Genomic DNA, 10,410 nt, shown 5'->3' with positions numbered 1-10,410 from the left:
CTCCAAGGCACTGGAGGTGCCCAGGGTCAGCAAGGAGGAGAGTTGGGGTCAAGAAGAGGGTCATGTGGCTGGGAAAATCAATCCTGCTGGCATTGCCAGCTCTGGCTACCCCACTGTTCCCTTTGATGGCAGCTCAGATGAGGAGCCCTAGGCCGGGAGCTGCTGAGGCCATGAGGCCTCCACTGCCTGAGAGGGGGACGAGACGTCACCCTCCCCCAGGGGCCCCTGGAGCCCCTTTTCCTCACCCGCTCCTGGGGACTCTTACCTGATGTCTGAGTCACACTCAGGCTCCTGTCACTGTGAGCTGTGTTGTGACTCCTGGGCTGACAGTTTTATAACAAACATATTAAAAGCTCCCTGCACTGGGGTTTCTGGATGCAGAACAGCCCAGGAGAAAAACCTCCTGGCCTTTCTTGCAAAACCCTCTTGCTCCAGAGGCCTGACCCGCCACCATGAACTGCCCCGAGAGGCTGAGATGTTTTCATAACAAGCCTTGGCAAGAAGTGACTGGGCTCATCCTCATGCAGGGACCAAGGAGCTCTGGAAAGTGGAGGAGCAGGGAAAGAGCTAAGCTCATCCTTAGCCTTTGAGGACAGGTGGCACTCGGTGACATATCAAGTGGACACAGAGTGGCCTGATCCTGGACGCTCCCGTGCATTGAGGGCTGTTACTGATCCCCCCAACCCTATGAAGTAGGAGGTGGCTTATCCCCACTTGACAGATCAGGCAACTGAGGCTTAAACAAGCTGGAGGGCTTGTTCCAGTTGAAGAGCTGGGATCTGAATTGAAGTCTGTCACCCTCTAAGCACTACTCTCAACAAGGCAACTGCCTCCAGCCTCCCAGTCATGCTCTCCCCACCCATCCAAGGATGGCAGAGGCCTCAGGAAGCAGAGAGCTCAGCCTGCAAATCCAAAATGGAGCAAACTTGCCCTTCAGGGAGGGACTTGCCCCTTAGGCCCTTCTTCCCTCCCACCGGAGGCTACCCACAGTGCCCCCCACAATGCCTTTTTGCCTTACAGGCCAAAACCACCATCCTCTCCTTCCTGTCTGCAACCAGCGAATGGACAGCAAGTCTCCCAGAACCAAAGTGGAGAAAAGAGAAGAGAGAGACACAGGAACGGTGATTTTATTGTACATTGGAGAAATAGCCCTGTGTGCTGGTTCAAGGTGCAACATACAGAATATCGAATTAAGAAAAGAGGGAACCAGGAAAGGGAGGGGAAACCTCTTGAGGTCCAAAGTTGCAAACAAAAAATGGTAAAAGATTCCTCACGCAAGAGGCATTTTTGCAAATACCATGCAAATCAGGCAGCTGCTGTGCCTTAGAGAATCCCTATAAATAACAGAAGACTCCAAGCATTCCTTTATGTGGACTCAGAGCACAGGGAAAAGGAAGAAAACCAAAATGCCTTTTGGCATTTCAAGATATTTGGCACTCTTGTGATTACATTTTTTTTTTTTTTTTTTTTTTTACAGTCCATTAAAGAGAATAAACTGACACAATATTAGAGAAAAAAACAGGCGGCTCAAACAACAGACTGCAGGGGGAGGTTAGAAAAAGCTCAAGCATTTTTTTTTCTTTGTTTTTCATGGTGTTTTTTTTTTTTTTTTCTGACATATAAAATGTGTCCATTTGCATTAACTTGGGCAAATAGCTTGCAGCAACAAAGAAACACAAGCTTTACAATTCATCTTAAAATAAAACAAGGATCCTTTCTATGTATCATTCCTTAGAAAAGTTATCTTCTTGTTTTAAACACATTCCTGATAACTTCGAAAGATGACCAAAATAAAACAGTATCTACAGAGATCACTTTCTGATTTTTTTGTACATCCAAAGATAACATAAAAAAATAAAACTAGACAGCATTTCACATCCAAGTGCACAGAATCATTTTTGCAAGATTAAATAATGTAAACATTGGGAACAGCCAAATCAGCGAAGAATACCAACACCTCGGCGGGTGTTGCCGCTTCGTTAAGTGGTTCAAAATCCAGATCTATAATTGCGCAATATTCACGGTATAGAAAAAGAAATAGATATTAATTTTGACAAATAGCTGCAACTGAGACTTCTTTTTTATTTCTTTATATGTGTGTATATAGTGATTTAATTTTTTTATTTTATGTATTTTATTTCTATTTTTGCAGAGGAGCCCAGAGCCTTCTCCTCCTCCTCCTCCTCCTCCTCCTCCTCCTCCTCCTCCTCCTCCACATGCCTCATCTGTCTCCCAGCCTGACACGAGATACAGGTTGTTGATTTCATCGTGGGTAGCAAGCTAGTAAAAAATTGCGGAGTGCTTTCTCTTTTTCATGCTTTTTACCAATAACTGCTCTCGCCGCTGCTCTTATTCTTTCCCTTAACTCATTGTCTTTGGGGGAGTTAGACACCGGGAGGTGCCTTGTCGGTCATATTTTTCAGCACGTCATCAATCCTATCATCTTCAATAACAACTGCAAAAAAGGGGGGAAAAGAGAGGTGAGCACGCTTGAGCCCTGCCAGGGGTCTTAGCTGTGTCGAGCGTCGCCCAGTGGGGAGTGGGAGAGAGGGAGCGGGAGGAGGGCTCCCCGCGGGGAAACAGCCCCTCCTCCTTTGGGACTGCCTAGGGTCCCTTTACAGCCGGGCTCTGAACTGCGCTGGCCCGGTCTGTGTCCCCGCTGAATGGTGAGGAAAGGGAGCCGAGCGCGGTCTACAGCACAGCAGCCGGGCTGCAGCCTGCGGGCGCGCGGGCCGCGTCCTTCCCCCACCCGGCGCATTCTACCGAGAAGGACCTTAGGCTCCTTCGCAGAGAAAGAGGCGTGGGAGCCCCAGGTCTCCGAGGCTCTGGGACCCTCGCGGACGTCCCGAGAGCTGAGTCGGTGACCAAGGCTGCGTGCGGAGGTGCGGGAGAGCCAGGAGGGGACGCCAGGGCCGGTTCCCACCGCGATCGAGCTGGCGGAAGGGTCGGTCCTGGCCTGGGCCAGCGGCCTCGGGCCCTTGGCTCTCCGGGTGTCTGCCAAGGGCAGTGCTCCTTCGCCGCCCGCCTGGGGCTCTGCCTCTCGCCGTCTCCCCTGCCTCCCTCACCATCTCGACCTAGCCTAGCTTTCCCAGTCCCTCGGCGCGACGGTCGCCTGCCGAGATCTCGGGGTCTCTGTCAGAGGTGCCGATCACCCTCTGGGTTACCACTGCTCCTCTGCCCTCCCAGACCCGCGTCCCAGGCTCGCGGTCTCTCCCGCTGCAGCTGCCTCCAGAGCTTTGTCTCCGGCTCTCTGCCGACGTCCTTCTCCCGCGCACCCCCTCCCATCCACCTCTGCGTCTCAGTCTCTCCCGGCAGCCGTCGGGCAACCTCCCTGTCCCCGGTCTCCGGAGCTCCTCTCGGAACCTCCTGCGCCTCGGTCTCACTGGGGTTTCTCCAGCTCTCCAGTCGAGCGCCCAGCCTTGGCAACCCTCCCCGAGGCCCCCGCCTTGGCAAACTAACAGTGAAAAGCCCGTGCGACCCGAATGCCCCTAGCCATCCCAGCAGGAGCCGATCCTCCACACCGCAGTTCCCCACGCCGCTCCTTCGCGGACCCTGGGACCCCTCCCCCAGGGCTGTAGAGCGGGCGCAGCGGCGACTCCACTGCGCAAAAGAAGGGGGGTGAGAAATAAAAAAGCAAACTTTGGCGCGGGTGGGGACCCGGGTAGAGTCCTTCGGCCTCCGCTGCAGCTAAAGGCCGCCACGCCCCCGGTGGACCCCACCCGGGATCCGGCGGAGGGGCACGAGCACCCACGGTCTGCCCCAACCCGACCCGCAGTGCGGGATCCCCCAGTTCTGCGGGAGGGGATTCCATCCGGTTCGAACAGGCTCGGGTGTTTGGGAGACCCCTGCCAGCCTCCGCCAGGCCGCAGCGCCGGAAGAAGGAAGGCGGTGTTGGGAAAGGGACCGAGAACTCACCCCGCTTGCTCCTGCCGATCTGGCCCAGCTTGGGCGGCCGCTTGTTCTGCCCGGCGCCGAAGAAGTTGTTGGTGTCCTGCAGGCGGCACGAGAAGATCTGGCCCACGTCGCCGCCGTCGCCGTAGGGGCTCAGCTTCTCGTCGCCGTAGGGCAGCACCTCCGACATGGTCGCGTCCGGGGGCTCCGCGGCGGCACCTCCTCCGCCCGCGTCCCCGCCCGCGGCGGACAGGGTCAGCGGCGCTGGGGCCGGGGGCGGCCGGCCGGGGACGGCCCGCGGGCTGCGGCGGCGGCGGCGCCGGCGAGAGGCTGGGGGACACCGCTAGGGCAAGAGCGCGCAGCCCGCGCGAGCGACCCAACGAGCGCCCGCAGCTGCGCTGCGCTGCGCTCGGGCTCCGCGCGCGAGTGGCTGCTGCTCCGGCCGAGGAGAGCAGGACTCACATCCTCGGCGCTCCGGGGCGCGGGGCGGGGGCCGGCCGGGCGGGGCCGCAGCCGGGAGGGAGGAGGGTGTCCCTGCGAGCCCGGAGGGCGCGGGACCCAGGAGGGCGCACCCGGGGGAGCCGGGCGGGCCGGTCCTGCGGCGGGTGCGGGCGGCGGCGGCGCTGGATCGGCGAGGCTGACTGGGGCGCTGCAAGCCGCGGGGCTGCGAGGGGCGGGGGGGAGGGGAGAGGGAGGAGGGAGGGCGGGGGGAGGAAACCCGGAGGGAGGGGGAGACAGCGAGAAGGAGACGCGCAGGAGAGCGGAGCGGGAGGCAGGGAGGCAGGGAGGCAGGGAGGCAGGGGGAGAGGGGCGGGCGAGGAAGAGGAAAGCGGGGGGCAGATCTAGCTCGGAAGGACGCAGGAGGGACGAGAGGAGGGCGCGCGCCAGGGGAGGCAGAGGGTCGAGGGAACGGCGAGCGAGCGCGGCCGAGGAGGCAGGCCCGCGGGGCCGGCCAGCGAGCGGCGAACCAGAAACGCCGGCCGCGGCGCCCGGCGAGGCGCGGAGGAGGGCAGGGAGGAGGGGGCCCGCGGCCTCGGGGAGAGATCCCTGGAAGCCGAGCGACGTCACCCGGCCGCGCGGGCCGGCCCGGGCCGCGCTGGCTTCCTGCCCCCGCCCCCAGCACCCGCGGTCCCGCCCGCGCGGCGGCCCCGGTGCGCCCCGCCCCGGCCCGCGGCCTCGCGCGCCACCCCCGCGCCCCTCCCGCGGGTGTTTACCCGGCCCCGAGCCCCGCCAGCCCGAGCCCTGCCTCCCGAGGGCAGCTGCGAGGAAAGGACCCGCGACGCACACGCGGGAAGGACGCGGGTACTGACCTCCCAGGAGGCCAGAGGCCGGGGCAGAAGGTCCGAGGGCACCGGGGCGACACACTGACACAGCCTCCCTCGCCCCTGTCCCCTACCACACTTGCGCCCCACTTCAGACTTCCACTGTTCAGCGGCGAGGACTTCACCCCCTGGCCCCGCGTCCACTGCGTAGGCCCTGAAGGCCCTGCTCCCCCCCACCGTGCCCCGCGACGCTGGGCTTCCTCTCCCGCGGGGCCTCGGGCAGGAGGACGGGGAGGAGGCAGCTCCGCCTCCGGCAGGAGAGGGGAGCGCCTCGTGACGCCGGGCTTGCCCGGGATGCCCGGCTCTCGGCGGCTTCTCTCTCCGCCGGGGACGTCCCGGGCCTGCCCTACTCTGCCCTCGGGGACCTCCTTTCCAGCAACAACCATGAACCCTGGCAAGAGACCATGGCCTGAGCCGAGGAGCAGGCTCCTCCATCCCATGAGGGAGACTGGGGCAACCTCAGAGGCCTGGGAGGCACATCTGCCAAGCAGATGGTAACTCCGAGGGGGCAAGGTGCGTGAGGAGCGCTCATTATCCTCGCCCGGAGCCAACAGCACCTGCTCTACCCCGGAGACCGGAGACCAGCACTGCTCAGCAGAACTGGCGTAACCTTGAAGAGGGGCAACCAGCCCAAGGTCACGCAACCTGCTAGGGAACACATTCAGGTCGCCAGGTGAACTCTCACCTGGCTCAACTGCAAGGGGTGGACCGTGAAAGAGCACCGTCAGCCTCACTCTCCCCTCCACAGTTATAACTCCGGTGGGCGGGGACTGGAGGGAAACACGGGAGGTCATTTAGTGGTATAATGTCGAGTAGCGAGACAACCTGAAAGAAGCCAGGCCAGGACCCTCCCCAAACCGTGTTAAAGGGCTGGCTGGCTTCCAGAGACCAGAGCCCCTGGGGCGAGAGGGGAATCCAGGCTGAGAAATGGGAGACAGGCAAAGTGGCCGATGGAATAAGCATGACCTTTGGGTTTGACCCATGACCCGTGTTTGAATCCCAACCCTGACATTTGCTAACTGTGAGACTTTGGGCAAGTCATCTGTCCTCTCTGAAATGCCATAGTCTCGGCTGTAAAATGGGGCAGAAGCCTGGCTGGCTAGCTAGCTGCCTGAGTGCCTTTCCCTTCAGGCAGGAATGCGAGAAAAAAGTGAGATCAGGCTGGCTGAGAGTGGATGAGCAGTAAACACTCAGAAATCACTTAATGGGTGAGAAAGAGCAGTAGCTTCACTCGTTGGCATTTCAGAGCCATCTGAGGAGGAGGATCCTTAGAGATTACCTAGCCAACCCTGTAATTTTCATGTGGTGAACAGAAGCCAAGAGGGTTGGGGCTAGCCCCAAATCCCATGACTTGTCAATGGCAGGAGAAGCAGGTCTCCTGGTGGCCTCTGCTCTGCTGCACCAGCAACCTGTCTCCATTCATTAAGGCTCTATCAGACATCTGCGTCCAGGTTAGTTTCAAGGCCAAGTGCTGGAAGAGAAAGCAAGAGCATAACAAGCAGGATGATAAAGTTACAAGATGCTCTTACATTTGTATTATGCTGTTTTCCCCAAAAGCATTTCACAGCCATTATTGACCTTGCTTCTCAAAATAAAATATCTTTTGAGGTACAAAGAGGAGAGATTGCATCCCTGTTTAACTGATGTTGCAGAAAGAGGGTAAGTGACTTTCCCAAGGTCAGAGGCTAGTGATGGAGACAGGAGAAGCCACTCTTCCAGCTGTGATTTCAGGTGCTAGAAGGGAACTATCCACAGTAGTGACAGCAGGCAAGGCGAGACCACCCACTCACCTGGCTCCTTCTTCCTGCTGAGCAGTAGGAAGGAATTTACACATTGAGTACATATCATGGTCTGACTGTACAGAAGCTAAGCAGAAAGACACAGAGAGGGTTAAAGAACCCAAGCACACAGAGCAAGTAAGAGCGAGAAGCCAGTTGTAAATCCCAGCTGTTCTTAACTTTACCTTGCTTTGTACAAACAAGGTCAGAGGTGGCAGCATCTCACCCTGTCATGACACACATCCCTCCTGAACAGATGGCCCTTGACAAACTGAAAAGATCTCTGTGACCATTATCTCCTGAATAATCAACCTTCAGGAATGGGCAGGGCTGGGACTCTCCAGCCCATTTTACAAATGAGGTAGCTGGAAGTTAGGTGATCTCTGCAAGGTCACACAGAAATTCCACAAGGGAAAGAGTGAGTCAGAATGGCATCTCTCTACCTCTACCCCTCCCAGCTGTCTTTATTACAAAGGCCTCACTTAATCTTCCATTTCTTCTGCCTTCAGAGTGCATCCCTCCACCCTGGGACTCCATTCCTACTGTCTCTCCCCACCCCAGAGACCAAGGTGCTGGCTGGCTCTGAGCCAGATGCCCAAGGCTTTATGGAAGATGCCAGATCCAGGTGAAGGAATGGACTCAGTAAGGTTGCGTTTCCTGGTGCCCAGCAAGGAACCCAGTGGTGCATGGTCAGGAGCAGTAGTCCAGGGTGAAGAGGTCAAATTCAAATCCCTACTCTGTGATCCTTTCACTTCTCTGTGCCTCCATTTCCTCACCTGTCAATTGGTGATAATAATCATCCCTACTCAGTGGTTTATTCTAGAAAAGATCAACCTTACATCGTGCCGGGCACATAGTAAGTCCTCAATAAGTGTAGTTGTTATTATTAGCCATTGACTCTCTTTGTGGTTTTTAATAAACTGCCTCTTCCCTCTAGTTCTCTGACTTTACATCATAAAATGGGAAAGAGCACATCTTTTTTTCCAAATCTCCCAATTTAAAGTAGATACGCAAAGGTAGGCATCACAGAGCCCTACCTCTCAGCTTTCCCTTTGAACTTCACCTGAAACTTCTTCACAAAAAATTTAATTTCAGGGACTCAGGAATTAAAAAACATGGTCCTGGACCCTCTCCTTGGGCTGGGCCTTTGCAGTACAGACATTCAAGACTGAAACACTGCCCGCGAAACTCCTGCTGTCCTTCCCTGAGCCCTGTACTACAACTGGTGGTGGACTGGGGAAGGCAAGCCAGCGAGGCCCAGCAGGAAACGGAGGTTCCCTCTGCTCCCATCAAGATGGGGGAACTGAGGCATAGGCAGCAGCAGCAGCGATAGACTTAGGGAAGAACGTGCCCGTGGGACATCCCTGCAGGGCATCAGCAGCCAGGCCAGGCCCAGGCTCCAGCAGGGGTGGAGCTGGAGTACCAAGCCTTGCCAGGACTGGCTCAGACCCTAGATGTGCGAGGGAAGGGTAAGATGCAGTGCCATGTCCATGGCCCATCAGTCACCTCCAGAGAGGCTATGCAGCCACCCAGCAGGAATGGCCACTCCAAGCCAAGGCTGGATTAAAAACCACAGTGACCACCGCCCCTCTCAACTCAGAGACTGAAATTCGGTGGCTGCCAGTTCTCCACCTTCCTGGGCCTCTGCCCATATCACACACATGCTCATGGGGAGCGAGGCCTCAGCTGCTCCCAGTGCAGGTCAAGCTGTGCTCGGCTTGTTTGTCCAATCACAAGGCCTTTTATATTTGGGGGTGGAAAATAGAAGGGGATCCGTGGGGGCTACCAGAGCTTCTATTGCCACCCTTTGGGGCCCTTAACCCCACAGGGTATCCCAAAGAATGGCCAAAACTTTGCAAGGCTTGGTTTGTAAACCACTCCTAGGGTCCACCTAGTGTGACCTCATATTACAGGTAGAGAAACTGAGGCCCAGGCGGGGAAGGGCAGAACCCAGGTCTCCAGCCTGCCAGTTTCACTTCCTACCAGTGTGTCCCTTCCTACCACCATGTCGCTCCTCAAGCTGAGTCACTCCCAGCCAGGCACCACCAGTTACCACATCAATGGGCTTTTGGTAACAACAGACTCTGGAGTGCTTCTTTTTTTTTGGGGGGGGGGCGTTGCTGGGGATCGAACCTGGGGCCTTACTGACTGAGTTATCTCCCCAGCCCTTGGAGTGCTTCTTTAAAATGAAAAGATCATAGTCATTTTAAAGTTTTTATTGTGCCAGAAACCCACAAAACCTGGGCAGACTTAACGGTGAGGACAGTCAGGGGAGTTTAGGAGCCAAATCTCACCAGGCCATGAAAGGGGTGAGGCTCCCATTCACCCAGGAGCCCCAACTCTGCCACCTGCCCGTGACCCCACCATCATTCCATGTCAACAGCTTGGGTTTGGGAACTCTGAGGAGAAACTGTCCGTAACCCCCAACCCCAGCCTAGGTGGTGGCAATTCCTGGGGCTGGTTGAGGCCTCTAAGTTACAGATGAGGGTTTCCAGGCCAGAAAAGCTGAGTGACAGCCCAGAGTCACATGCTGATGAGAGGCAGCATGCCCATCTCAGAGGCCACTCTCTCCGCTATTAGGTGTCATTTCCTAGGGGGTGTAGATCAGATAGCCCAGGTCTGTCACAGGCTGAGGACTCCCCATTTGGGAATCAGATCAGAGACCATTCTCTTTCCAGAGATATGGCATGCCTACCATTTCCAGGAAACCCAAAGCTCCCTCCAACCTGGAGAGGGCTGGATCCTATAAATGGCATTATAGGATTCCACACCAGTGTCCTGTGACAACAGAACACCTTTTCACACCTTAAACCCAGAGGCAGCAGGACCAACCGAGGAGGCCCAAGTCTAGGGTCAAATCCACAAGTGTGCAACCCTGATCAGAGATGTGGCCACTACCTGCTGAGCCCGAATCCCACCAAAAAGGCTGGCCATGCTCAGCTCTGGACCTCCCAATTTATTTTTCAAGCACTTTCTTCAAATGTATGTATTTATTCAAGCACTGTCCCATCCCAGGGATGTGATATTGACGTCCATGATAACCCCATAGGGTGGCAAGGCAGAGAAAGGGTGCACTCTCTTGTGTGGTGGAAAAGGTGAGTCCCAAAGAGGAAGATGAGCGGCCCACCTGGGGACGGAGCCATCAGCACCACAGCCAATTCTCTCAACAATCAGCACATTCTCTGCTCCTGCCTCTGGAGAAGCACAATTCAAGAGAGAGTCAGTCAGGAGACCTGAGTCCATGCCCTGCTACCTGTGTCAACTGTGTGACCTCAAGGCAGTCACTGCTCTTTCGGAGCTATAAAATGAGGTTGTGGTTCAGAAGACATGCAAGCAGAGTCATTAAGGTAAGGGCAGGGGACTGCTCCATGCAGTGAGTCCCTCTACCACAGCTCATGGGGCCTACAGGGGTGAACAGA

The 10,410-nt window shown here is 56.7% G+C and overlaps 1 protein-coding gene across 2 annotated transcripts; it reads right to left on the bottom strand.

Moving 5' to 3' along the window:
- Positions 1-1,109: 1,109 nt before the first annotated feature.
- Positions 1,110-5,726, bottom strand: Camk2n1 (calcium/calmodulin dependent protein kinase II inhibitor 1). 2 transcript variants are annotated; one of them, XM_047524075.1, is made up of 3 exons: positions 5,202-5,726; positions 3,916-3,991; positions 1,110-2,455 (listed from the first exon to the last, which is right to left on the bottom strand). In XM_047524075.1, exons 1-3 carry the CDS (start codon positions 5,646-5,648, stop codon positions 2,385-2,387), a joined length of 594 nt encoding a protein of 197 aa, XP_047380031.1. In that variant the 5' UTR covers positions 5,649-5,726; the 3' UTR covers positions 1,110-2,384. The 2 variants fall into 2 exon arrangements, with proteins under 2 accessions (XP_047380031.1, XP_047380041.1); XM_047524085.1 differs by lacking the exon at positions 5,202-5,726 and having other exon boundaries at positions 3,916-5,106.
- Positions 5,727-10,410: the final 4,684 nt, after the last annotated feature.

The sequence above is a fragment of the Sciurus carolinensis genome, chromosome 1 (assembly GCF_902686445.1).
Source record: "Sciurus carolinensis chromosome 1, mSciCar1.2, whole genome shotgun sequence".
In the NCBI taxonomy this organism is placed as follows: domain Eukaryota; kingdom Metazoa; phylum Chordata; class Mammalia; order Rodentia; family Sciuridae; genus Sciurus; species Sciurus carolinensis.
The sequence above is the reverse complement of the archived record's forward strand: the minus strand, read 5'-3'. Positions and strand labels throughout refer to the sequence as shown.

Excerpts from the sequence above, each read along its gene's own strand:
- Camk2n1 (XM_047524075.1), bottom strand. The coding sequence starts at position 5,648 with ATGGAGGAGCCTGCTCCTCGGCTCAGGCCATGGTCTCTTGCCAGGGTT. Across the intron at positions 3,992-5,201 it reads GGCCTCTGGCCTCCTGGGAG|GACACCAACAACTTCTTCGG; the intron begins GTCAGTACCCGC and ends TGCCGCCTGCAG. Across the intron at positions 2,456-3,915 it reads GATCGGCAGGAGCAAGCGGG|TTGTTATTGAAGATGATAGG; the intron begins GTGAGTTCTCGG and ends CCTTTTTTGCAG.